Source organism: Puma concolor, chromosome B2, assembly GCF_028749965.1.
Source record: "Puma concolor isolate L17-30 chromosome B2, mPumCon1.1.hap2, whole genome shotgun sequence".
NCBI classification, from domain to species: Eukaryota; Metazoa; Chordata; class Mammalia; order Carnivora; family Felidae; genus Puma; species Puma concolor.
In genome coordinates this window covers 97,755,731-97,781,885 of record NC_141671.1, presented here as the reverse complement: position 1 = coordinate 97,781,885, position 26,155 = coordinate 97,755,731, and the positions used below count along the sequence as shown (strand labels likewise).

At 41.6% G+C, this 26,155-nt stretch overlaps 2 protein-coding genes and 1 long non-coding RNA gene across 8 annotated transcripts in view; 2 read left to right on the top strand and 1 right to left on the bottom strand.

The window, feature by feature from the left end:
- RTN4IP1 (reticulon 4 interacting protein 1) overlaps window positions 1–3,900 on the top strand; it is a 154,832-nt gene extending 150,932 nt beyond the window's left edge. For all 4 annotated transcript variants that reach the window (XM_086707521.1, XM_086707519.1, XM_086707520.1 and 1 more), the window contains exon 9: window positions 3,773–3,900. In XM_086707521.1, the coding sequence (XP_086563647.1) occupies window positions 3,773–3,880 (108 nt within the window). In that variant the 3' untranslated portion in view covers window positions 3,881–3,900. The remainder of the gene's footprint in view (window positions 1–3,772) is intronic.
- A 1,519-nt stretch (window positions 3,901–5,419) lies between these two features.
- Window positions 5,420–26,155, bottom strand: part of CRYBG1 (crystallin beta-gamma domain containing 1) — a 186,400-nt gene continuing 165,664 nt past the window's right edge. For all 3 annotated transcript variants that reach the window (XM_086707515.1, XM_025925497.2, XM_086707516.1), the window contains 9 exons: window positions 20,039–20,165; window positions 19,801–19,833; window positions 18,664–18,776; window positions 16,904–17,033; window positions 14,214–14,353; window positions 11,854–11,977; window positions 11,262–11,420; window positions 9,600–9,762; window positions 5,420–7,183 (listed from right to left, as the gene is read on the bottom strand). In XM_086707515.1, coding sequence (XP_086563641.1) covers window positions 7,095–7,183; window positions 9,600–9,762; window positions 11,262–11,420; window positions 11,854–11,977; window positions 14,214–14,353; window positions 16,904–17,033; window positions 18,664–18,776; window positions 19,801–19,833; window positions 20,039–20,165 — 1,078 coding nt within the window. In that variant the 3' untranslated portion in view covers window positions 5,420–7,094. The remainder of the gene's footprint in view (window positions 7,184–9,599; window positions 9,763–11,261; window positions 11,421–11,853; window positions 11,978–14,213; window positions 14,354–16,903; window positions 17,034–18,663; window positions 18,777–19,800; window positions 19,834–20,038; window positions 20,166–26,155) is intronic.
- LOC147581125 (uncharacterized) lies at window positions 9,682–19,462 on the top strand. Its single transcript, XR_015251445.1, has 4 exons — window positions 9,682–9,792; window positions 12,886–14,540; window positions 14,718–15,785; window positions 16,021–19,462. It is a non-coding gene; the product is annotated as an uncharacterized LOC147581125 (long non-coding RNA).

The following is a 26,155-nucleotide window of genomic DNA, read 5'->3' as shown; positions in this document are numbered from 1 at the left end:
CTTCTTTCTTTTGTCTTCTTCATGTCTCCTTAGTTCAAGTCCCCTTCTACCTGGGAATATGGAATTTATCTAGAGGTCGCAGGGGCATACCTGTCTAAGAGTAGTGCTGGAACTGTGGCCCTGCCGCCCCTGCCTCCGGTCCCTGGTGCCGCACAGGTGTGTGGACTTGGATTTAGGCCAGGAGCCCTTAGGTCTCCCTTGTGTCTGTCATCTGTTCATGTCTCTTCACACATCTCGCCCTCTGAGATCTGCAGTTTCTGTGCCCAGTGGAAGCTGAGATTGAGGGCTCAGGAAGAGGTGGCTGGACTGTGGCTCACGCCCCCCTCCCCAGACTGCACCACTGCCATGCAGGATGCAGGACCCTCACTTTGGCTCCTGTGCTAAAAGCTCTGACCTGCATTAGCACTTAACCACTTGCACTCTGGTTTCCTAATCTATCCAACAGGCTCGCTCAGATATTTAGGTCCCTTTTAAGCTCTACCGTTGTGTATTTTAAGCTCTACTGTTGTGAAAATGGGGATTGAGGGGATACCTCTCTGCCTACTGTTCTGCCTGCAGAGATGGTGTCCTCCCTCCACCAGCTCTCCTGCAAAGGGTTTCTCTTTCCTCTTCCCCTCAAGGGGCGGAGAGTTTCTGCCTCGGAGACAAGGAGGCTTGCCCAGCAGCTGTAAGCAACAATATTCCGAGGCCACGCCAGGCAGTTGAGGTTCCCATCGTCCCTGTGTTCTCACAGAAGGGATGTCAGGCAGCAGGTGCCAAGTCCTGGGGTCTGGCTTTTACAGCCTTTGTGTAAGAAAGGTAAGGCACAACCAGGAGGGCCTGACTTTGGGTCCAAGACCAAATGAACGCTGCTGCCATGAGCGTCTCCCAGTCAGCTGCCGGCCCCGTGCATCTGCGTAGCGGGAAGTGTGGTGTGAGCCCACCCGCTTTATAACAGGGCTCCCTGTGCCGGCTGGACTATAGCAGTGTCATCACATAAATGTCCCCACCTCACTGGGAGTAACCTTTCTTTCCCCTCTCTGGATTTTGACTCTGATCTCTTTGTCCGTAACAAACAAGCATTCTAGGTCTGATGTGAGGCTATATGTAGACACTGCTCCATTATCCAGTTAATCTCCATTTGCTGTCACCTATTCAGCCAACAGTGGCATCTGCCTGCCTGTTGATCGAAAGCCTTTTTTTTCATTGTCACTTATGGGAACAGCTGAATGACTCATTATGGCCCAGTCAGCCCTCTGGGGTTATTCGGCACAATAGGCCTGACCAGCCAGATTAAAGTGTGCGGTCACTGCAGGCCGGCTGTGTCATCAGTTCGGGGTCTGTGTCTCCGGTCAGAGTTCTAAAGTGAGCATAGCTAGCCGAGCCTGGGCATTCGCTCTAGAGTTGAGCAGGTGGCTTCACGGTTCTCCCTGACCGACTGTAACACCGTGGCTGTGTTGCTTTTGTTGCCGGTGTTCAAAGCTCAGTGAAAAGCTGATGTTATTGCCTCCTTTCTTTCCTTGGTTTACCCTCAGGAGCCTGTTTTGTCTAGCTGCTCTGGGTTAGTGCCTAACATTTAGAGGGTAGACACTTGGTCAATCTTTGTGTGATTCTGAATGAATGTGTCTGACACAAGTCAGGGATCCTAAGATTAAGGCAAAAGGCTGCGGGGATTCCCGCTCCAGTGGGCACTAAACTCACCTGGAAAGCTTACTGAAAATGCATGGTCTCCACCCCACCCCACCCCCTAGAGATTCTGGCTTAGTTGTTCTAACTGGAGACCAAGGACTCTGAATTTTAAAGAATTTTTTTTAACGTTTATTTATTTTTGAGAGAGAGAGAGACAGAACGTGAGAGGGGGAGGGCAGAGAGAGAGGGAGACACAAAATCAGGAGGAGGCTCCAGGCTCTGAGCTGTCAGCACAGAGCCCGACGCGGGGCTGGAACTCACAAACCGTGAGATCATGACCTGAGCCGAAGTCAGATGCTCAACCGACTAAGCCACCCAGGCGCCCCAAGGACACTGCATTTTAAGCCTGCATTCAGGTGGTTCCTTTTTAGGTAATTAGCACTCAAAAAACAATGTCCCAGGGGCTTTAAAGAGAGTGCTAGGTTCAGGAAGTTTCATGTGCGATATGCAGGAAACAACTTTAGTGCCTTCCATTTTTATTTACCAGAGGAGGCAGATAGGTTTCATTTGGGGAGCCAGCTTATGTCTGTTCCTAGTGACTGCGGAGTTGAAAAAGATTCTGAGGTCATGCTTAGCTTGCTGGGGAGGACTGTGGTTGTTAATCAGTAATGTCCCCAGTGTGGATGGGAGTGTACATGTGTACACGTGAAATTGGACAACTCATTTAACTTTGGGTCTTGATTTCCTCATCTGTAAATGGAAATAATACTGCTACCTACCTCATAATGTGGCCTTAGGGATTAAATGGGGTAAAATCCATAGAGTGCTTAAAAGAGGACAATACATGCTGTTACTTCTGTCATGAGCTTATCGTGATTTGTGGGTACAAAAGAATTTTAAACTCTTTGGAGAAGGCAACTTTTGAAGCCCAAGATACTCTCCTGGTGACAGGGCTATAAAGTTCACATGAGAGGAAACTACTTTAGATGCCTCTGAACCCCACGAGAACACATCTTTCTAGTAAAGTGTATGCACTGGCTTATGCCTTCTGACCCCTCCTCCCTGTCTATGGAGCTGTGGGAGACCGTCCTCTGAAATACCCAGTGGACAATTACTGATTTCTGCTGGAAGTTTGGAAAAGGAAGAGTTCGGTTGGATTTTTGCATCAGGAGAGAGGGTACTAAGTGGGACGTCCGTTCGGAAGGAGGTTGCTGGCAGTACTAACAATACAGTAAACAGAACCAGCAGCATTCCAGCACTTCTGAGCTGGCCGAGGTGGCTTTCCTGAACATTCTAACCAGCTGCTCTGCCATTTGGCAAACCCTCTCAGGACAGTTCCACCCCGGACAGTTCTCCTGAAACCCAAAGAACCCACGTAAGATTCTTGCTTCCCAGTTATCTTAGTGGTTTTCACCTAGGTGACATTTATTAAGCGCCTGTCCTGTGCCTTACATTGCGCTGAGTGTGGGGGCTGGTGTGCAAAAGAGGTGGCCTGTGCCACAGGTACTGTAAGCTTGGGCTGATAGGCCAAACATTTAACACATTATAAAAAAGAATCTGCCCTTATTCTGTACACTGCCTACAAGGGGGCCACAGAGATACATACAGCAAAACCTTGGGATGCCCCGTTGGGTGTTTACCCTACCCAACAGAGTGGCTGAGACGAATACGCAGCTGTGACGGGCAGTCTGTGTGGAGGGCCATCCAAGTTCCATAGCAGTTCCGAGAGAATGTACTGCAAACTGGGAGGTCGGGAAGGGTAGTGTGAGACCTGGGCTGGGATGGTGGTAGAACTGACAGAGGGGCACAAATTCCCATTGTTCAGACAGTGATGAGTCGGCCATTTTGGTAAAGTGTGGAGTCTGTATGCGGGCCGAGGTTGGGATGGTGGTGGCCTTTGAATGCGTGGCTGGGAGCTGTGGAAGGGCTCTGCATAGGAGAGTGACACGACCCAGCACAGCTACCTTCCAGGGACGCAGTGAGGCAGGAGAAAAGACAGGAGTGGGGCCGCCGTTGTGGCGTGGTGGTCAGCTCCTCATCTAGGTGCATGAGACAGAACCGGGAGACTGGCCTCAAGGGACATGGTGAGGACACCGTTGACCCATCTGCCTTGAAAACCTACATCTTTCCTCCCCTCCAATCAACTTCTTCTTGTGTCTTACAGATTCAGCCAGTTATTGAAAAAACCTTCCCTTTCTCTAAAGTTCCAGAAGCCTTCCTGAAGGTAGAAAGAGGACATGCGAGAGGAAAGACTGTAATTAATGTCATTTAAATAAACTCTCAGTTTGGTGATTGTTGGCTCTTATTCGGTGAGTGCCTCTCAGCCCCAAATTTCTAGTAGCCATCACTTTCCAGATTAGATGATGAGTTCCGTGATACAAGTTTAAAAATACAGACACCTATTTGCCAGTAATTTCTTGTTCTTTGAACTGAGCACAGAGAGTCCTTTTCTAGCCATACCACCACCCTCTCTGCACGTCACCCTGCTCGACATCCGTGCATTCTTGTTTGCCGAGAGGTCCTCTGACCCAAGCACCAGGGACACACGAGTAAGGAAGACATGACACGAAAATATCCACACTTGGACTTGTCTATAAAGTCAGCGAAAATTGCATTGTTTTTTTCAAGCTGTTTTTCACACCAGATTTGCACATTGTTGTGGCATCTTCTGTTCTAGTAGCTCAAAGTCTTTTATTAATGTTTGTGAGATACTAAAACTTTTGGCATATGGGTGGAGGGTGGCATGAAGAGCATAAAGCTACTTCTTAAAAAAGTGCTCACTGATGAATCCAACTGGACAAGGCTTCTTTTGCTTTACTGTGGTCGTAACCACCCTCAAAGTTGTAAATCTCTTAGGGTCACATATAAAAATCTAGCTGATTTGGTTGTTTAGTCTCAAGAAAATGGAAGGTGATGGTAAAGTTTCTAACTTTTTAAAACCCTTACATTTAGCATGAGGGCTAGGCCTCTTTCACCAACTAAAACATGCTCCTCTGAGGACTCGTCCGTGGAAATTGCAACCCTTCTCCAGTTTCTCACCTTAAATGCCTGTACTTAGTTATCTCGCCAATAAGCCCATTGCAGCTTTTGAATCTCTAGTCTGTGACCTTCATTCAAGGTAAGTGTTTATTTCCTGTGGCATTCCTCCTCGCTCCTGCACCTTAGATACTAAGCTTTTAGCTTTGGACATGGACTTGAGTAACCTGATACTCAGTCTGTGCCTATTACACACTCATTTGGTAACACTGGATGAGGGCTTTTCTCTGGAATTGCTGGTCTCACCGGCCCAAATACATTTTTTTTTTTTTTTAATTTTTTTTTTCAACGTTTGTTTATTTTTGGGACAGAGAGAGACAGAGCATGAACGGGGGAGGGGCAGAGAGAGAGGGAGACACAGAATCGGAAACAGGCTCCAGGCTCCGAGCCATCAGCCCAGAGCCCGACGCGGGGCTCGAACTCACGGACCGCGAGATCGTGACCTGGCTGAAGTCGGCCGCTTAACCGACTGCGCCACCCAGGCGCCCCCCAAATACATTTTAAGAGAAAGTAAGTGGTGTTCTCGTCAGTACTGGCCATTTCTGACTTCCGTGTGAACAGTCCCAGCACTCTTCTTGAGGGCGTCGGGGTGGTATAGTGAGGGGAGGGAAAGCCTCACTTACCCTCATGTCCTCTCTCTTCACCAAGGAGTCTGGAAAGAAACTTTTCCCCGCCGTTATCCAGCACTGCCTCCTCCCCCGCAGTCATCTGTGTCTAATCTGCCCCGGTGAAGCGTTGAAAGGGCTACTGCAAGGACGCTCGCACATCTCCTCAATACAGTTAACCAGAAACCAGTTTATTCGAGATAAATTCAAAACAGGCTACTGCAACATGACCCCAGCACACTGTAGTGATCCGCACAGAGGCCTAAAATCGGAGCTCCACATCATCTAAGAACAAGAACTGTTGGCAGCCGTTGGACACGTGCAGGTGTTCCTTTAAAACCCAAGATAAGCTACTGACCACAACTGCCTCCAGGCAGGAGCAATGGTTAGGAAGTGGAAACACTGGAACAGATAAAAAGGAAATGAGATTTGTTCTTCCTGTGACCAGAGCACCAGTATTATTAACAAGGATAATGAAATATGGACAAAAGGGGGAAGAGTCTATCCAAAGAATGTTTAGCAGTTTTGTTCAAACGAGAATACACTGTTTGAACCTATGGGTCCGTGTATTGTCAGCAGTTAAACTATTTCATTTTTCATTGAGATCTGCATTTTAGGGTTTTCAGAGTTCTGAAATTTGACCAGCCTTGCTTAAGGCCTCCTTTTGTTCGCGTTCTGGAGAGAATTGCTGGTCGTCATCTTGAACCTTCCACCTCTTTTTACCGCTACCAGAAGGCAGTGGCCGCACTCCATGCAGGCCTTGTGCCAATGCAGCGGGAAAGGAAGGCAGGAAATTAGGCTAAAGACTGGAGTTTAGCGAAGGATTATATAACGTTTACTTCAGAACTAATCGTAGATGAGAGGATAGGCTAGTAAATTAGGTCACGGTAACACTGTTCCGTAGCATCTGTAAGAAAAGCATTAAACACCACTTATTTGTGACATTCTAGGCCAGCCCACAAGTGGGTTAAAATAATCCAAATCCTGCTAATGTTAGCAGACCTGACAAGAAATCTTATAAATTTATTAACTTTTAGTACTAAGAAAATAGTATTTTGTTTACTTAGTTCCTTAAAGTGTCATATAAGCCTTTCCCCACTTTGCTATAGAGCATAATTGATTACAGAAAACAGTAGGACCAAAATTATTGGCCTGATATTTCTTCTCCGATGCTAAACAATCTTCTGCCTTACAAACTTGAGCTTTTCTCATTCCCTTTACTTTTTAAAAAAAATTTTTTGTTTTTTTGTTTTGTTTTGTTTTTTTTGAGAGCGTGTGAGCAGTGGAGTCTGGGAGACAAAGTATCAAAGTGGGCTCTGTCCTGACAGCAGCAAGCCCGATGCGGGGTTCCAGCTCATGAACCATGAGATCATGTCCTGAGCTGAAGTTGGATGCTCAACTGACAGAACCATCCAGGTGCCCCTTATCCTTCCCTTTGAAGTGTAAGAGATTTGTAGGCCCACAAAGTATATTCAAGTCTGTTTCTGTTCTCTCCTGTCACTATCTTTGGAAATAATTTAAAATGTACAGAGTCTTGATATAACATTTTCTAAAAACACCCAAAAGCTGCTATTGAGGCAACCTTTTTAAGCAGCTGCAGAAAGGAAATGAAAGAAGGACAAATTATTGGTTTAAAACTCATTATATAGTCTTTTGAAAAGATGAGACATAGTCCAGGTCATGGCAGTGTCATTCAAGCGTGGATTTAGAGTTACTGAAGAAGGAGCAAGTCCACTTTCCTCTTGGCTTGTCTGTTACCAGTCATTTTTTTTGTTTTTGTTTTTGTTTTTTTACACGTAGCTGGAAGACCTCCAGAAATATTCCTCCTGCATTCTTTATTCAGGTTTATAGGACCATGGCTTCCCAGACTTGTGTTAACTTCTCTTTGCTGACAGTGTTGAGGATGATGTGATTTTGGTCATACTGTGTACCCCCTGAAAGAAAGAAAAGGCACATAATAAAACGAAATGGTGTCTCTGGGAAAAAAAAGCAGGGAGGAAAGCCCTGGAACACATCCCTGGGCAAAGAGGGTGAATCTACTGTTGGGTGTGTTAAAATCCCATCATAGGAGCACCAACAGCTCCTTCTCCTACTTGAGTCTTAAAAGCTAGTCCACAGTTACTCTTTAGATGTCTGAAACGAGGGTGTATGTATGGGCATGTGTGGAATGGAAGAATCTAGAGAAGGGAAAAGGAAGAAAGAGATTGTGAAATATATTCAATGGTGGGATCATGGGTTTGAGATACCAGCGAGGAAAAAAGGCAGGCTGGAAACTAGTGGAATTGTCAGATGGAACAGGTTTTACATGAACAATGAAAAATGGCTTCATGAGGGCACAGGGGAAGTGGGACTGACAGCCAGATACAGGGACAGGGCAACACTCCTACCACTGGGAACTCACTTGGTGTATGAAGATTCATAGCACTTGAGATGCTGTGTTCAGTAATGTAAAATTAGCATGGTCTCCGTAAACTCCTTTCACCGGAATGTAAGAATATTTTCCAAGGGTGCCTACTAGATATTTAGATACTTCCCCATTGAAAGAAGAGGCCATGAGGCCATTTTTTAACATGAAAGTGTTGTCTGATTTCTTTTTTTTTTTCCCCAGTGTGGAATAAATACCTTCAAATACCTTATCCCTTTTTAGCGTAAGTCTCTGCAGCAAGGTGCTATCACCATGGACTCCATCGAAATAGAAATCTGTTCGTGTAGATGTGAGGTAGTATGACTGGTATTGGAATCTATTGCATCCTCAGGCCAAGAGGAATTGAATGTTCTTATTCTCTTTTAAGCATTTACAAAATATCAGTCTAAATTTTCAGACCTTCTGGATCTCTTGTAAGAGGAGTATAATATCATCATTGATAATCCAGAGCCTCTGCACATCTAGGTGTTGCACAGAATACAAGAACAAGGTGCCTGGGGCCTTTATGTGTAAGTTTGTAGTGGGGGAAAAAGAAGTTACCACCACCACCAAATCCCACTGTCTCCATTAAGACACACATACTATATATTCCTTTGAGATTTGGGGATGTATGAAGATCACAGTGTCGTCTTGTTTCATTAAGATTATGGTATATTAACATTCTTTTTGTGTACATTACCTAATTAGAATCATGAAGACTAGAAAGTCCTTGAGAAAGGACATAGGAAGAATTGAGATCATACCAGACTTTCGATATTTTTAAAGCAAGGAGGAATCCTCTTCCAATAATAATACTTGCTGTCTACCAAACGACTCCCTCCCCAGATATCAGGAGATATCAGACCAAGCATCTTTCTTGTAACCTATAAGTCTTAGGGCAATGTTAGCAGGTAACAAATGGCTCCACAGCTGTAGCTAATGAAAATCCTAGTCTACTCCTGTACCAGAGAGGTATCTGTATCTCCCTTGCACAGGACGTGGGCCGTGCGGTTCTACTCCTTCATGTCCACAAGATGGCACCACTCTCCCATATTCTGAGAGATTTAAATTTAGTTTAACGAGGCAAGTGACTACTGCATCTGGCTACCTTAAGTAGATATACTGAGAGTTCACAAACATACTCAAGAGACACTGGACTAATTTATAATGAATTTTAGGAAGGGACCTTGGAGCTTTAAAGCAAAGACCTACGGAGGAAGCTCCTAGAGTCCCACATTTCTTGTCAAGACTAGAAGCCAGGCATCCTTATTCCTTGTTGACTGCCACCCTATGGAGCTTCTAGAATGTACGCTCTCTGAAGCCAAGCATTTTTCTCCCCTACTTTGGTACCCATATCTAGCAAAGAGTCTGCCACATACTGGGTACCCAATAAAAATACACGTTAAGAGAATAAAAAACACTCGATGAGACTAGCTCATAAAGATTACAAAACTGATCACATAACAAACATGATTCTATATTTTTCAAAAAAAAATGTTTCCAATTTAGTCACAGTTCTTTGATTTTGAAACTATCTTGTAAAGTTGATACATGCATGTGCATGAGAATCCTCCACTCTACTTGCGGAATCAGGGCTTTTTGTGATTTTTAATCTAACACTGTTACAAGAAAACAAAACAAACAAAAAAAGACAAATAGTTTGAAGTCAGCCTAGGTCTGCATTCCACCAAGGCACTTCTGGGTATGAGATGATTAACCTCTCTGACCCTCACTTTTTGGACTGTAAAATGGGACAGGAGGGCATACCACGGGGCTCGCAGGGTTGCTCTAGAGATGCCCTGAGCTCAGGTAAGTAAAGTGTTCAGCATTCAGCACAGTGGCTGGTGCACAGTATGGGATCTCTCACTATGCTCATTTTCAAAAGTAAAAACTAGATCTTTAGTTGAGTACAGACAGACACAACAGAGAAAATAAATGATTCTTACCTTTGACATCTAAAACTAAATTTGGTTTCAACTTGCTGTAGATTCTGCCATCCGACTTCATGCTCCAGAACTGACTGTCGACATTCTGGTCAAGGGCCAGGCCCAGTTTGGAGCCTGAGGTCACGAGGCTCCCCACGATTGTCAGGCAGCAGTCTTCTGCTATCTGCTTACAGACAGATAAGACTGCTTAGAGGTGAGACACATTCAAGGATCGTGATCAGTTCTTGGCTCAAAGTGATTTTTAAAGTTGTCTTAGTTGTAGTTTCATTTACCCCACATGAGACACTTTCGCCAGAGGAACTGGGATCAAACAACAAATACTTATGCCCTCACTTCAGATGACACGAGTGCCAGAAAGTTCAAGATTTCTGCCCTTTGTAAGGGAAACCTTAGAACATTTTTCCCATTCAGAAATGACAATGATGTGAGGCTGGGTCTGTGGCTCTATCTCCCCTGGCCTAACCATCTCTGCTTAGCCTGACCCTTCTGGAATGGGACTGCATTTCTAATTTGAAAGGCTGCTATAACACTGAAGTGGCTAAAAAGGGCATTTTATCATTTTAAAACATGAAATTCCAGTTATTCTCTTATCTTTCCTTCATGAGAAATGTCCAATAAACATTTATAAGAAGGCATGTTATCCAACTATAAAAAGAGAGAAAGAATAAAATACAAATACAGTGAAGTAGGTTTTCACGCAAATATTTTAAGGGTCCTTTTCAAAAACAAATCTATCCTTTATATATAAACAGTGTGTGGCAATCATGTTCATCTGACATGAACACATACTGCTACAGAAAATGCTTATGAAAACTATATATTGAGATTAAAAGTGTGGTAATCTAGGATACTTTATCTCACAGTTAAATAACATCACTAAAATGTTTATTAGAAATAACTGCTGAAAGGCAGTTTTCTTGAATTGTTTAAGATAATCAAAGCAGAAGTTGGCTTTTTAAAAATGCCTTCTAAATTCCAGCTACTTCTGTTTCTCAGGCTATTTCTTTTGTGCCTGTCTAAATATGACTTCCGCTTGCTGAAAGGATGATTCTCCCTCAAGCACAACAGACTCAATTAACAAGTGGTCCTTCTGCTGACTCATGGGGCACCGAGTTAAAAAAAAAAAAATTGGGAGCAAACAGTCAAGCCCATAAAATCAAGGAGTTAAAGAGTATCTACAACAGAAGCATAAGCTTCTCTAATAAAGTCTTACTACATTCAACTTTTTAACATCTAGTATGGCAGGAGTGATGCAAGAGGGAGATGGGCCATTATCTACTTTACAAGGTGTGATAATTAGGAAATGGACTGTCTCGTACACAGGGCATTATCTCTTCACCCTAGTCTGCAGGGTCCTCCAAAATCAACCAATCAAGAATGATTTGCCATAGTGCTGGGGCTTATTGAAAAAAACTATAAAAGATCAAGGAAATAGGGGAGAATAACCCAGACACTTCCTTTTATTACTATATAAAAATCAAGTATAAATACAAATACTCCATCTAGGATAAGTGCTAGATTTACCTCGCATTTTAAGTTCCTTGATTGGTTCTATCAGCTAAAAAATACTTTCATGAAAACCCTTCTAATTTATTTACGAAAGTGCTCAGGAAGCATCTACTTGAAGAAAGATGCTATTTACAAACACTTGTCTAAGCTCACCCTGCATTTGATGCATCCTTCTTGGTAAATCCAAATCTGATCATCAGCACCAACATCTTCCATGACCTGTATTCTGAGAAGCTTCAGATCCTCTAAGTTTCCATTGGTGGACATGAATAACCCTGTTGCTTTGTTTCGAAGTCTGAAATAAATTCGTTTCTGGAAGACAGAGACCCCAGCGATAGTCATCTATAAGTTGTACTGTTAGAAGCACAGAATAAGCATTAATAGAGGCAGAAACCAAAGTGAGGTTGGATTAGAGATAACTGCTCTCCACAAGAGTCTCAGAGGGTTTAGGATCTTCTCAATGCAGAGTCTGTCAGAATTTCAAAATGCCGGGGGCAGGGAGCCTGCCTGTGGACAGCCCAGGGCATGGGACCCGCCATGTTTTGATGTTGGGTGTGGTAGCATTTCTGAAAGCCGTCACAACCTTTCAGCACCAGAAACAGAGCCCAAATTTAAAGGAGTGGGGGCACAGAGACCAAGGTTATACTTCAGTTTTATACCGAAACTAAAAGGTTGAATTAGGTTTACGATAAAAGGTAAAGATTGCAGAGAAGAGTACTCAAAGTCTAGAAAAGGAATAAAGTACCTGAGCAAAAGGTCGTAGAGAACCTATTTGGCGGCAGCCACTGAATTCATACCAATTTGGGACTTCTGCTGGTGACAGTAGGAACTGCCGACCCCTGTAATTGCCATATTCATAAGTAACCCATCTGGGAAAAAGAAGTGGAAAACCACAGTAAGCGGCAGTATCCCTTTAACAGTTGCCCCTGATTATATTTTTATAGTGCTTCCAAGTTTTACACGGAGCTTTATACTTTAAATATACATTGGGAGAGAAAAAGAAACTATTTTCTAAAACACTTAAAGCACCCATTTATTGACAAATAGCAAATTCTTGGTACAGGAGTATGCCACAAAGATCCATTTTTTTTTAATGTTTGTTTATTTTTGAGAGAGAGAGAGACCATGAGTGGGGAAGGGCAGAGAGAGAGAGACACAGAAGCGAAAGCAGGCTCCAGGCTCTGAGCTGTCAGCACAGAGCCCGACACGGGGCTGGAACTCACGAACTGTGATATCATGACCTGAGCCCAAGTCAGATGCTTGACCTACTGAGCCATCCAGGATCCTATCTTGAAGAGAAATAGGTAAGTTTTTCCTCTAATAGGGCAATGAAATTCAGTCCTTTTTGCAAGATTGCCCTGTACCTCCTATGAGGTTTTTGTAAAACCTTTTCAGTTGTAATAATCTTATATTTAAATAGTTACTATTTGTAAAGTTCTTATTAGTGTGTGGCACATGATAAGTATTACATAGGGTTAAGTAAAAATAATAAAGTTTTGTTTAAAATGGGTATGGGGTGCTGGGAGCTTGGTCGGTGGAGCATCCGACTTTTGATTTTGGCTTGTGTCGTGATCCCAAGGTTGTTGGATCAAGTCCCGCATGGGGCCTGTTTGAGACTCTCCTCTCTCTCTCTCTCTCTCTTTTGCCCCGCCCCCAGTCATGCTCTTTCTTTCTCTCAAAAAAAAAAAAATATGTATATGTATATATACATATATATATGTGTATATATATGTAAAATAAAATAAAAATAAAACGGGTGTAATCTTCCTCAATCCAGAAAACTGAAGATTCTCTGGTCTCTTCCACCTGAAGATGCTAGTGCCCACCCCCGAAGAAGTTAAGGTCATGGCACACGGCATGCAAGCAACCCAGCAACCCTCTTCTCTGGCTGATCTATTACATCAAGGAAGAGTGTTCTCTACTTTTAGTCCTGGAACTTTAAAATGTCATCGTCTTAGTCATTTTATCATAAAAGCAAAAAATTAAAACCATTTGGGGAAAAAAAAAATCACCCATAATTCTACCACAGTAATAATCTACAACTGTTTTGTAAATAACTGTTGGCCCTTCCAACACTGATGCATACAGGGAGGCCATACCTATTGTTTTTATGAGGGAAAGAAATTTACTTTCTTATAAACATTATGTTGGTAGTCCTTGCTCACTTTTATATCTTACTTTCAAAATTGTCATAACGTGAGAAAAATCTTCCCATGTTGGCCTTTAATCATTGTACACAGCATCTGCTATCAATTTCTGGGTAAAGAGAATCCAAACCCTTACTCTAAAACCAAAGGACTTGGTCTTTCAAAGGGAGAAGAAAAATCAGCTTCCTTTCTTACTTGCTAAAAAAAAAAGTGCTTAATGTGTTTACTGAGCACTGGTTTGCAAAGCATTCCCCTAGGAATTTGAGAGTACCCAAAGACAAAGTCCTTACCTTAAGTAAATTACAAATGTGGATGAAAAGATGAAATCTACCTGACACATGGCTTTTCTCAATAGGAAAAATATATTATGAAGGTACATAATTATTAACCCTTACAGAAAATAGGAGGATAAGAGGTTATATTTCAATTTGTTTAAGGTAGCACAGGATAGAAAGAAATGTGATCAAACCTAATTAAAAACAATTTTTTTTGAACAATTTTTTTTAATGTTTATTTTGGAGACAGAGCATGACTGGGGGAGGGGCAGAGAGAGACACAATCCAAAGCAGGCTCCAGGCTCTGAGCTGCAGTATAGAGCCTGACATGGGGCTCGAACCCATGAACCTGAGCTGAAGTTGGACACTTAACTGACCGAGCCACCCAGGCACCCCTTAAAAAAATTTTTTTTTTAATGCTTTACTTATTTTTGAGAGAGAGAGAGACAAAGTACAAGCAGGGGAGGGATGGGGAGAGAGGGAGACAGAATCCACGAAGCAGACTCCAGGCTCAGAGCTGTCAGCACAGAGCCTGACATGTGGCTCGAACCCCATGAACCACGAGATCATGACCTGAGCTGAAGTCGGACGCTTAACCGACTGAGCTACCCAGGTGACTCTGATCATACCTAATTTTAAAAATCAAATATCTTATTGAATAAACAAGTAGGTAACTCACTTACATGCCACCAATCACCTGAACAGAGCGTATCTGTGTGTTGAATCCTAGGGATCGGAGATTAACTATTTCTGAATTAAGTTCGATCTTTTTTCCTTTGAAGCCTTCTCTTTCAAAAAGAATAATTGTTGGTTCAGAAAATTCCTGTATAGGAACAAAAACAGTGTTCTGTTACTCATCTTTGATAATAATTCAAGCTTACATGGAAATATCTTGTTAACGGACAAATCACAAGCTCTGGCCAGGCTTGGCCTTTCCCTGGAGGTCTGGGTGTTCATGCACTCCGAAGCTAAGGAGAGGACAGGCAGGAAATTTTCTACTACATGGAAAGGTGGGTAAATATAACAGTGTTTTAAAGCTGTTATGGATATGTGTTTTAGCTGTTATGGATAACAGTGTTTTAAAGCTGATATGGAGGGGGCCATATCCTAGGCACAAAGGAATGGGTATATGTATTGAATCAACACTTGTAATGAAATTTATTTTCAATTTTGCCATTGTTTATTAGGGAAAAGGAGGGGCTGGAAAGCCATGGACATAAATGGTGAGGGTCAGAGGACTATGGCTGTCTTTGGGGTCTAGTGGTAACAGTGGTAATTACCTAATCAAAGAAACTTCCCCTTGTATGCATTTTCAAATGTCTTTTTTGTTGTTGTTGTTGTTTTGTCAATAAGACAACGATTCTTTATACTCATGCTCCCAAACTTTCCTATAGGAATAATTGTTAAAAGGAGAGAAAAAATCCAGTGTGGAAGCTGCATGTTCAAGCCATCAGTCATTTTAAAGAGGACAAGGGCACAGAAGTCCATTCATTTTCAGAAAATAAAAAGCAGATTATGCTTCTTTTTCAAGTCACAGTTTGAAACTGACCCTAGTCTAAGCTCTAATGATAATAATCCTAAGATCATAAATAATACATCAAAAATTACCTATCTGCTTAAAGTTTTGTGGTTAGGGTGTGGTAACTTACTGCTTCATTGATGTGGATGTGCCCTGACATGTACAAAGATTTCTGCCGACCAGTAAACAGAGCAGATTAGTGTGTAGAGGTGGTTTGTATAGTGTAGGAATTAGGTTATATAAAATATACTAGAAGGAAATGACGTAAGTATCACAAGTGGCTGAGCATATCCACCAAGTACTAGGTGAAGGAAGGCATTTGGAAACTGCAACGGCAGTGGGTTTGGTTTTTTTGTTTTTTGAAAATATATTTGGAGATAGCTGTTAGAATTCTAGGGTGGTTGAATACCAAAGTTTTAGATATTTCACTGTAAGTTAGTGAATCTTAAACACCATACCATGTTTCACTGATACTATTTTCACATCTAAAGAAACGGTCAACATTTTAGTTATTTGAACAGGCAGGGAGGAGATAAAGCCATCCATGTGTGTTCTTTCTACCTGTAAAACTGAAGTCACCGATGACATATGTTTTAAGCTTTTTATAAGAGATCAGCTACAAAAAAAACTAACAAATATTTCCAAAACTACAGACACACCCAGAGTTGAATAATCGGAACATTATCTTGCTGTTTTATTGTACTGAATATTGCTTTAGCTACATCAAAAATTAAAGGTTTCGGGGCGCCTGGGTGGCTCAGTCGGTTAAGCGTCCGACTTCAGCTCAGATCACGATCTCACGGTCCGTGAGTTCGAGCCCCGCGTCGGGCTCTGGGCTGATGATGGCCCAGAGCCTGGAGCCTGCTTCCGGTTCTGTGTCTCCCTCTCTCTCTGACCCTCCCCCGTTCATGCTCTGCCTCTCTCTGTCTCAAAAATAAATAAACGTTAAAAAAAAAAAAAAAAAATTAAAGGTTTCTATGCAAAAAGGGGCACCATAATCTAAAGGAGCACATGTGTGATAAACTGGGAGAAGACGTGATTGCAAATTTCTAAGACAACAAAGCGATAGATTTAAAAACTATGAAGAATTTCTGCAACCCAGTGACAACAAAAGATACAGAACACTTAATAAAGAGTTTGGCAAAGGATATAAAAACGGACTATTCACTGAATAGAAAATCCAAATGACTAGTGCAGGAGATACTGGTGAAACATAACACAATGAGAAAATACTTTCTACCTAATTTCTTCAAATTGACAAAAGTCAGAAAATATTCAGTAATGGCAATGATGGAGAAAATGAATCCACATGCTCTGCCAGCAAAGATCCCAAGTAGTGGAATCTGGCATTACTTAGAGAAGCTGAATATTCATGCACATGGAATCCTGCAAATCTACTTTTTAAATATATATCTCGAAGGGATTCCCACACAGGTCAACGGGGATACGTGTGCATGTGAGGATAAAGTAAAATAAAAAACATTTTATAAGAATATCTAAGCTGTATCCCAAACACACTAGAATGGGTACCTGTAAAGGAGAGAGGAATAAAAATAGGGATCAGGTATGCAATGGAAGAAAGACAGGAGAGGGGCCTTGAACGAACCCCTGATGACTATACCACGACTGACTGAACACCCTTGACCTGAAGTCTGAGAAAACAGCAAAGAAAGTCAACTTCTATGTTAAAGCTCTGAAAAGAGACCAAAAAGTTATAGGCTGGAACGTTCTATTGCAACTGTTTTCTGTGCCTCTGACTTTAAGTCCTGAGGAAGCCTCCCTGCTGGTTTCCATCAGCTGCATGAACCACACATCTCTGTGACGCCATATTCACACTGACATTTTTATACTTACAACATCTATAAAACGAAGAGACTTGAAAGCTGCTTCAGGCAGGCATCCCATCGCGGAGACACAAGGATAGTGGCCTTCTTCCAACACGTACTGATTACCAGAGAAATTTTCTCCATCATATGCAACCCAGCTATGACAGGAAGAAAACATAGACGTGTACAATATGTAATTTGAATATTCCTATTCAAGAATAGATAGCCTGCCATATATAAAACACAATGCCGGTGGCTAACTGTTCTGTCTCCAAAAATATCTAGACCTGTTTACTTTTTTCCATTGTGTTGCAAATGAATATTCATAAGTCAGTTGTTAATTTTGCATTTGGGAAACAAAGTTTTTCTCCCCAAAATCTTCAGTTTCTATCTCTGCACCTTCCAGTACTCCTTGCTCCCCTCGTGGGTGCCACCATCCTCTAGCCCTTGAGTCCTCTCTGAATAATCCTTCAACCTTCACAGCTAATCAGTCACCTTGGGTCTACCAACATCCTTCCCAAATGCCTTCCCTTTATCCTCATTTCCAGCGCCTCGGTACTGGGCCATGAGTCAAACTACCATAGTGACTTAGACAAGTCATTTAGCCCCTCAGGGCCCCAGCATTACTAGTAAGATGGTGATTTTCCATGCTTCCTTAGAAGAGGTGGGGCTTTTTGTTTGTTCTTTTAATCCAAGGAAGCTTACTGAGGACTAATTGTAGATCAGGTACTTTTCCACTGCTGGGGATAGGACAGAGGACAAAACGAAGTCCCTGCTATCATAAAATCTACACTCTGGTGAGCTGAGACAGACAACAAATGCACAACAACAAAAGTAGCTGTCTGGTAGTAAGAAGTGAAGCAGGGCAGGGGATAAAGAGGAACTAGGACAGAGACGGAGGTGTGTGCTAATAAACAAAATCTCTACTGTAAATCTGTGCACTTGAATGCAAAGCCAGTGCTGTTTCCACTGTGCAGTGCTAACCAATATGATGGTGCTATTTACACCATAAAGAACTGTATGATTAAAGACACTATTACTATTACTATTATTATTATTAGACTTAATTCCTCATCACCTTCTGCACAGTTTGCTCCAAGTGTTTCCTAGCCAACATTCCCTGACCTTGGGCTCTCCCCTCCCTGTAAAGCTTTTATGAAACTATTTTCAGCACGGCACTTTGGGCTCATGCCTTTCTTTCCCTTCTTATGATTACACTGTTGTCATGCAGAATGCCTATCTACCGGGGCGCCTGGGTGGCTCAGTCGGTTCAGTGTCCAACTTCGGCTCAGGTTATGATCTCACAGTCCATGAGTTTGAGGCCCACATCGGGCTCTGTGCTGACAGCTCGGAGCCTGGAGCCTGTCTCCGTCTCTCTCTCTGCCCCTCCCCTGCTCGTGCTGTCTCAAAAATAAACATAAAAAACCTTTTTTTAAAGAATGCCTATCTACCTGTAAAAAAAAAAAAAAAAAAAAAAATCCACCTTGGGAGGCACCTGAGGGATTATTAGAGTCCCATTATGGTGACAGGACAGGCTAGAGAGTAGAGAACCTGGTCTGAATCCCATTGCACAGTGACATGGTGATTTTCAACTTCTCCATCCAAAGCGATCCCATGTCCTCTGCCCAGTGCTCAGATGCTACAAGGTGCACCTCAGTACTAACATGGTCTTGTACCGTTGGTGGTTTCATATAGTGCCAAACACCTAGGGATGTCCCTAAAGATTTGCTGATTCGTGCATTCTACTCTCCCGGGGATTAAGCCCTGCCAGTCCACCGTTTTACTTACCTGCCTCCTAAAACTCTGCAAGACTTGGTAGAAAACGAATCATCAATTTGACTTGTTGTTTCTTCGAAACCTAGACTGCGACCTTGAAACTGTGGTTCTGAAAACAACTGAATCTTTGAAAAAGTAAACAAATATGTAAGCTTATTTTCCTAAACATATTAACCCATGCAGCCTTTGAGATGATGCAAACATGACCTGTTAATAAACTGCTATGAATTTTATAAATCCTTTAATTGTCCACTTCTACATTAATGATCAATTAGAAATACTCTGGCCACACCATTCATGATTATTTGATTCAAAGACATCAAAGGACAATCCGACAGTTGAGGCAGCTTTCTATAGAACACCCTGTCGCAACAAGCTGTGAGGCATTTTAAAGCTTTATTGTGGCCAAAAGTAATTGTTCGTCATTTCTAACATTTACAACAAAATGTATTTTAGAAATATAGTTTTCCTCCCTCTCAATGGAAGATACTTGCTGACTTATTAGAATCTTGTGTATGCCAATAAAGGAGGCTACAGTGGTGTTTGTGCCTCTGTAATTACGGCTGTCTGAATTCTGAACACTTCCATTAAAAAGCCTAAATAACAAATGTAACACTTCAGTTGATGCAGACAGCATGCAAAGGCTTGAGTGAGAGACCGTATAAAATGTCTAATGTAGACACAGCAAATATGAAAATTCATTTTACTGTTTACCACAATAACTGTATGTATTGTTTGAGATATTAATCTTAGCGTATTAAGCAAATTGATTCTATGTAATGATATTAAATTCAACTTTACATAAGAAGAACATTTTATGTATGTATGTCCATGTCCAGAATGGAGCCTAATGCAGGGCTTGAACTCATGACCCTGAGATCAAGACCTGAGCTGAGATCAAGAGCCTAACCAACTGAGCCACCCAGGCACCCCGAGAAGAGCATTTTATAAGAAATATCTAGATATGAGTCAATGCTCTCAAGCATTTATAAAGTAAACCTAAATCTAACTTAGAAATACAATTATGGTTTGAGGTATAAAAATAAGTAAAACTAACAAAATATCCCAAATGTCTGACATTTTACACATAAGGTCAGCTTTTCAATGGAAGGCCCCTAATTATAAAAAATAGATTCTTTTTTAAATTACCTGATTTCGTCTCCTTGGGCCAGTGAAAGAATCCTAAAAAATTTTAAGGGGAAGAGAGAAGGAAATGAGTAGAGCAGACATCTTGAAAACATTTTTTTCTTCTAGATCATTAGCAATTACTGTTAAAAATAACCTCAGAATAGTTTCTGTACTGTTAAGTATTACATGAACCCGAAGTACACATTAAGGAAATCCAGAATTCAGTTAAATATTCTCATACAAAAGTAGAATTCCTTACCAAATATATGGGTTGAACAGAAGAGATCTTACAATTTTTGCCTCCCCAGTCCTCAAAACTGGTATAGAAACCTTTATCCAGTATATATTGTTCTCCTGTGAAGTCAGGATTTTCATAGGCTACCCATCTAAAGAAACACAAACATCTACTTGTCATAGTTGATAGTTGACATGTATAATAAAACTATCAAACACATTTAAGTAAATATGTATCATACAGAAATTTTCATTTGTTTTAATAATCAGTAATCTTAATAATTTTTCTGATTCTCTATTAATCTTTTGGGAGATCTGTCTGTATGACAAGTCAGAGTGACAAATGAAAGAATATCTTTACACAAACCTTTTGGTGTAAGAGTATCTTTACATGAACTTTTTGGTGCTCTCACGTGTCAAATCCTATTCCCTGAGAAAGCTCCCATGGGGATATTTTTTTCGAATTCTTATTTATTTTTTAGAGAGTGTGCAAATGAGCAAGGGGGCAGAGAGAGACAGAGAATCCCATGAGGTACAGAGAGAGAGGGAGAGAGAGTGCAGAGCCCTGAGTGGGGGTCGAGCTCACAAACTGGTAAGATCATGACCTGAGCCAGAGTCAGACACTGGCTCAGGTGGCCTAAGCCACCCAGGTGCCCCTCTAATTCTATTCTAAGGAAACAACGTGGACTTCCGAGAAGTATCTGTAAAGTTTTTCTTTTAAACTGCTCTTAAAAATTTTTTTAAAGATTATTTATTTATTTTGAGAGAGTGAGCAAGCAGGGGAGGGGCAGAGAGAAAGAGAGATGGAATCCCAAGCAGGCTCCACACTATCAGATAGGCTCCACTCTGATAGTGTGGAGCCTGATGCAGGGCTTGAACTCATGAACTGCGGGATCATGACCTGAGCCAAAGTCTGACACTCGAACAAAGTGTCAAAGTCTGACACTCAGCCACCCTGGCGCCCCTCTAATCCTATTCTAAGGAAACAACTTGGACTTCCAAGAAATATCTGTAAAGTTCTCTTAAAAAGCAAGTAAGAGTTCTTTTTATTTTTGACATTAATAGTTTTCCAGAAAGAGTACAAGAAACTATGTCTCTATCACACAATAAAGCATAGTGGAAAAAGGTAACAGAAGAAAGGCTTTAAAAAAATACAGCTAAGTAAAATTTTATTTGGAACAGGATTTCCAATGTGACATGACTATGTAGTAAGCAAAACTGAACAGATGCTCAGAAACACTAAAATCTCTTTTGGGAGGTTTTCTTTTGTCACCTTTCAAGTGATCCACACTCAGGATAATTAAACCAGGATAACAAAACCAACTTATTGATGCTACTTCCTAGCCAAAGATAGTCTCTGAAGGGAATTTTTTCAATTTCGTTATATTCAACAGATAATTCTGCACCTCCTGAGTTAATTCACTGCCCTACTGATCTGCTCACAGATGAAAGGAATAATACCTAGGTGCTTGTAGACATACTCACAACTTTCCAAAATGCTTTCACATCTATGACCACATTTAATCTAGGGAGGACTGGTTTTCCCATTTTACAGAAAGGAAAACCTAAAGACACAGAAAAGTTAATTCCCTGATTCTTTCAACAAACCTCGACTGGCCATTTATCATATGCCAGAAACTAAATGACGCTAGGCGTGTGAGGAGGAAAAGTATCACACGTAATTACTTATTGGTGTTTGTTTTGAACGGGAAGGTGACACAATCAGTTAGTGGCCAGGGATGACTGAGTCCATGATGGAGTCTCCTGGGGCTCCCCCCACGCTCTCTTCACTTCATGACCCAAGCTGCCACCGGCCCTGTTAAGTTTCCTTTCATTTACTCTTCCATTACACCAGACTTGAAATAGTCCACACGCTTCATAATTAGGACAGATTATGATTTTACTACCAAAAGGGCTTGACTTTATACAAAAACTCAGATACAGTCGTTACTAGGAAATGAACAGCAATCAAGGAGAAAAAAAGAACACTAAAAATCTCCAGTGTTACGTAGCTTATGACAGCTAATGTCTCTACACACACTTCTGCCCAAATGAACAGAGTAACTGCTAGAAGGCCAGTCCCGTCATATTTCAGAAAACACTACTCCATTTCAGAACCTCATTAGCAATTTTTAAAACCTGTTCTTTAACATGGTGAGGTCAGGAATTAGGAGACCTAGTTCCAGCTATGGTCGGGACATTAACTTTCAGATAACTTTGAAGGGCTCACTTAACCTTTGTGAAAGTTCATAGTCTCATCTGTAAGTAGAGGGCTTGGCCAGGATCCCAGGGCTGACATCATGTGAGGTTCTATGGCTCCTGGGAACCTGAGTGTGTGGCTTCTGCTCACACGGCCTTTGCCTCATGAAGAGAAGCAAAAGCCAAGCAAGAACGTGGAATCCTGCTATGTGGGGAGGAGTAGGTGCACGGCAAGAAAAATCTATTTCACAAAACCCAGGACTTAAAAAAAAAAAAAAAAAAGAAAGAAAGAAAAAAAGAGGTCATAGCCGTATCACAAAAAAAGTATTTCTGGCGGGCTCTGTAACAAGTTAAAGAACAGGGTTAAAAGGCCTTTTTGCTTGATTGACTGACCTCAAGGTTTGGAAGGGAAAGGGCTGTGAGTGGGGAAAGACCAAATATAGGGGGGAAGAACAACCGAGTGAACCTCAAAAGTAGGTTTATCCAGCACGTTTTTTTTTTTTTAACCAAGTGTGAATGCTCTATTTCCCGATAAAACTAAAACAAATCACTTGTAAGCAAACACCCAACACCACATAAGCCTAATTCACTGAGGCTGAAACAAACCAACCACTTATTAAGATGTTACTTGAATTGACAGTAGTGTTGTTTTCCTTCCAAGATGCAGCCCCAGATGAATCACTGATGCATGAGGGTAAAAACAAAAAAAACAAAAAAAACAAAAAAAACCTAAAACTCAGGTCTGAGATTCTCTGGTAGATCTATAACTTCTACTTGAGACTCTTATGAAGAAAATTCCTTACTGTCCTTGTTTAAACAGATTCTGTACACATGAATCAACGCTTCTCTGTTTATGGGGTTGGTGGGGTGGCGGGGAGGGGGGCTGCTACAAGTACGTGCAGGTCCCAGCCTCGTGGAAGTGGAATCCCTGCTCAGAATGTAGGGGCAGTGGGGCAAACCAGCCCTTCCATGGAAGAGAAAAGGAAAGCAACAGCAGTTTTAATTTTTTCAGGTGGACTCTAGAAATATTTCATTTTGTTCTCAGTTTCAAAACAACGAGCCCAGTTGCCCCCATATGAACAAGAGCACAGTGCAGAACCTGACGTTGATCAGCAGGGCGGTGAAAGGGAGTTTCTTCTGTTTCAGTAAGAAACGGAATGCAGTTCTCAAAACCTCAACGGTCGGATTCATAAGCATCCTTCCTGAAGGCTGGTCTCTGTTTCTGAGCTAAAAATGAATTTACCTCCCAGGGACTTTATCACCCATGTGAGAGTGAACCTCCTGCAAGACACTTCCAGAACAAGAATCTCAAAAAAGTTTTTCTGAAAAGCTTTTGAGTTCCATACTGAGAAATCAAGAACCAAGATTCCCTTATCTCTAGGTCTTTTGTAGCAATGATTATGTTTTATACAAATGCTGTGCCCTCTGTGAGGACATAATATAATGCTTTGCACATAACAGACCTCAATAAATATTTGTCAGATAACCCACTAAATGACCTGTGAGGAAGCAGCTGGCCCTGGTACACACAGCCCTTCCACAGCCACAGAATTTGAAAGGAAGTGGTGATGTGTACACACCTCCCTTCAACTTCCCCCAAGACCACAACTCAACTGCTATTAAAAAAACAAAAAAAACAAAAACAAAAAAAAAAAAACTAAACCAGGAAATACAACTAGAAATGACTAAAAATAGAAACCTATAAAAGCAACATTTTATAAAGGAATCTAATTTCAAGCAAACAAAGACTGGGCTAAAAAAAGAAAAAAAAAAAAGATTGGCTCTGGGTACAATTCTACCTGTGCTAACAGAACCATGCACATAAATGCCCTAAGAGAATTCTAGCCAGCTTCCTGTTGCTTCCTCTGCTGGGAAGCATGACTGGACTCTGACTAATGGGACCAACACACCTGGTGAGTACCAAAATGTACAACTATTTGTCCAGACTGAATTGGTCACTGTTTTCCTTCTAAATAATTAGCTTTAAATAAAGGCAGTCTAAAATACTGTAGAACCACAGCATTATCTCAGAGAACTGCCGTACTAATACCTTTGGTCTATGGCAGATGGTAAGATGTTAGGGTTCCAGAGCAGGACACAGAAGGCACTTCCTGCTAAGAAGGAAGACCCAGAAATCCCAGATGTCACTCTATCAAGAGGACACCACAAGCAGCAACCAACACAAGGATTTGGTGAACATGACTAACAGTAAAACATATTACATTGTACACACATCTCAGATATCCAGGGACACTACAGGAGGGCTCCATGAAATACAAATGGGTTGAGGTTAGAATGATCCAAATAGCCTAGGTTACTCATGACATAAAAAACCTAACATCAGGGTGCCTGGGTGGCTCAGTTGGTCAAGTGTCCAACTCTTGGTTTGGGCTCAGGTCATGACCTCAGGGTCGTGAGATTGAGCCTCGCATCGGGCTCCATGCTGTGTGTGGAGCCTGCTTAAGATTCTCTCTCTCTCTGCCCCTCACACCTGCTTGCATATGCTCTAAAATAAAATTTAAAAACAAAAAACCTAACAAACATTTTCAACAGAACCAATGTCAAATAAATTCATATGATTATTTAAGAATACTCTCACTTACACCCAACTATAACGGACATCAACCTGGATCGTAAGAATAATTGTATAACTTATTTTAATAGACACCTGTTTTGCCCATCCAGTATCTGTCCTCATTATTTCTGATGTTCCTGGGGAACAACTCACCCCGATCATATAAAAGTGGCTTCTATGGGACTGACCCTACACTACTCCAGAGTTGGGCACATAACATAGGCACGATCATCTCCTTGACTACAGTGATTGGCTCAGGCACGTACACATGTCCCAAGCCTACAGAATCAAACCGAAACCTGGAGCTTTTGTGGGAAAGAGAAGTCCTTTCCACTGGATACAGTGAGATGGAAGAACAATAAGTAGCTAATGTACCAGATGGAAGTGGTCTGCTTAAAATGAAGCCAGCACAGAAAAAAAGCCTAGTCAAGAGACAGAGAGCAAGTTCTAATGCCAGTGTCTAAACCCTATATCCAGCCATGAATGAAGCAAAATCTTGTCCAGGACTTTTTTTTTTTAAAGTTTATTTATTTTAAGGGGAGCGGGGCAGGAGGAAAAACACAAGTGGGGAAGGGGCAGAGAGAGAGAGAAATTGAGAGAGAATCCCAAGCAGGCTCCATGCTCCACTCTGAGCCCAATGCAGGGCTCCATCGCACAATCCTGAGACCATGACAAAAGCCGAGATCAAGAGTCAGACGCTTAACCGACTAAGCCACCCAGGTACCCCCTTTCCAGGACTTTTAAGTTATGTAGGCCAATAAATTCCATTTTTATCACTTATACTGATTTAGTTTGGCTTGCAGTCATATGCATCCCCAAGAGTCTTTTCTGACCATCTTTCAATAAAAGCTTACATTAATAAAGCATTCAATTGCTAACTCCAGGTATGCTGAAACAATTATTTTTAGGTCAAAATAATAGTGAAGAAACGAAACGGTGCAGGTGTAGATATAGGTGCTGCCACAATGGCATAATCAGTGTTATTTCAAAGTAAAGCCTGTGCAATAAAGACACTCAGACCCTCCTCTGTCTCCCTGAAAGCAGAGATAATAAATAATAATAAATAAATCTCCCATGTGAAAGGTGTCCTCCCTGTACCAGGAGGTAGAGACACGCCTTCATCACCAGAGATAGGGACTTTAGAGCTGAGAAGAATGTATAAACAAACCTTGTTACTTTTTATCAATTTACTACATGAGACAAATTCTGTTTACAATTCCATACTAATTAAAGCTCCCAAACAAGTTTTATCCTGCCAATTCCTCACAAATGTATTGTCTTTCTGTCTAAAATATATAAAACTCACCTGCCTTGGTCATTTCTTTGGGTCTCAGTTTCATTATTGGGCCTCCCTGAACATGTAATTAA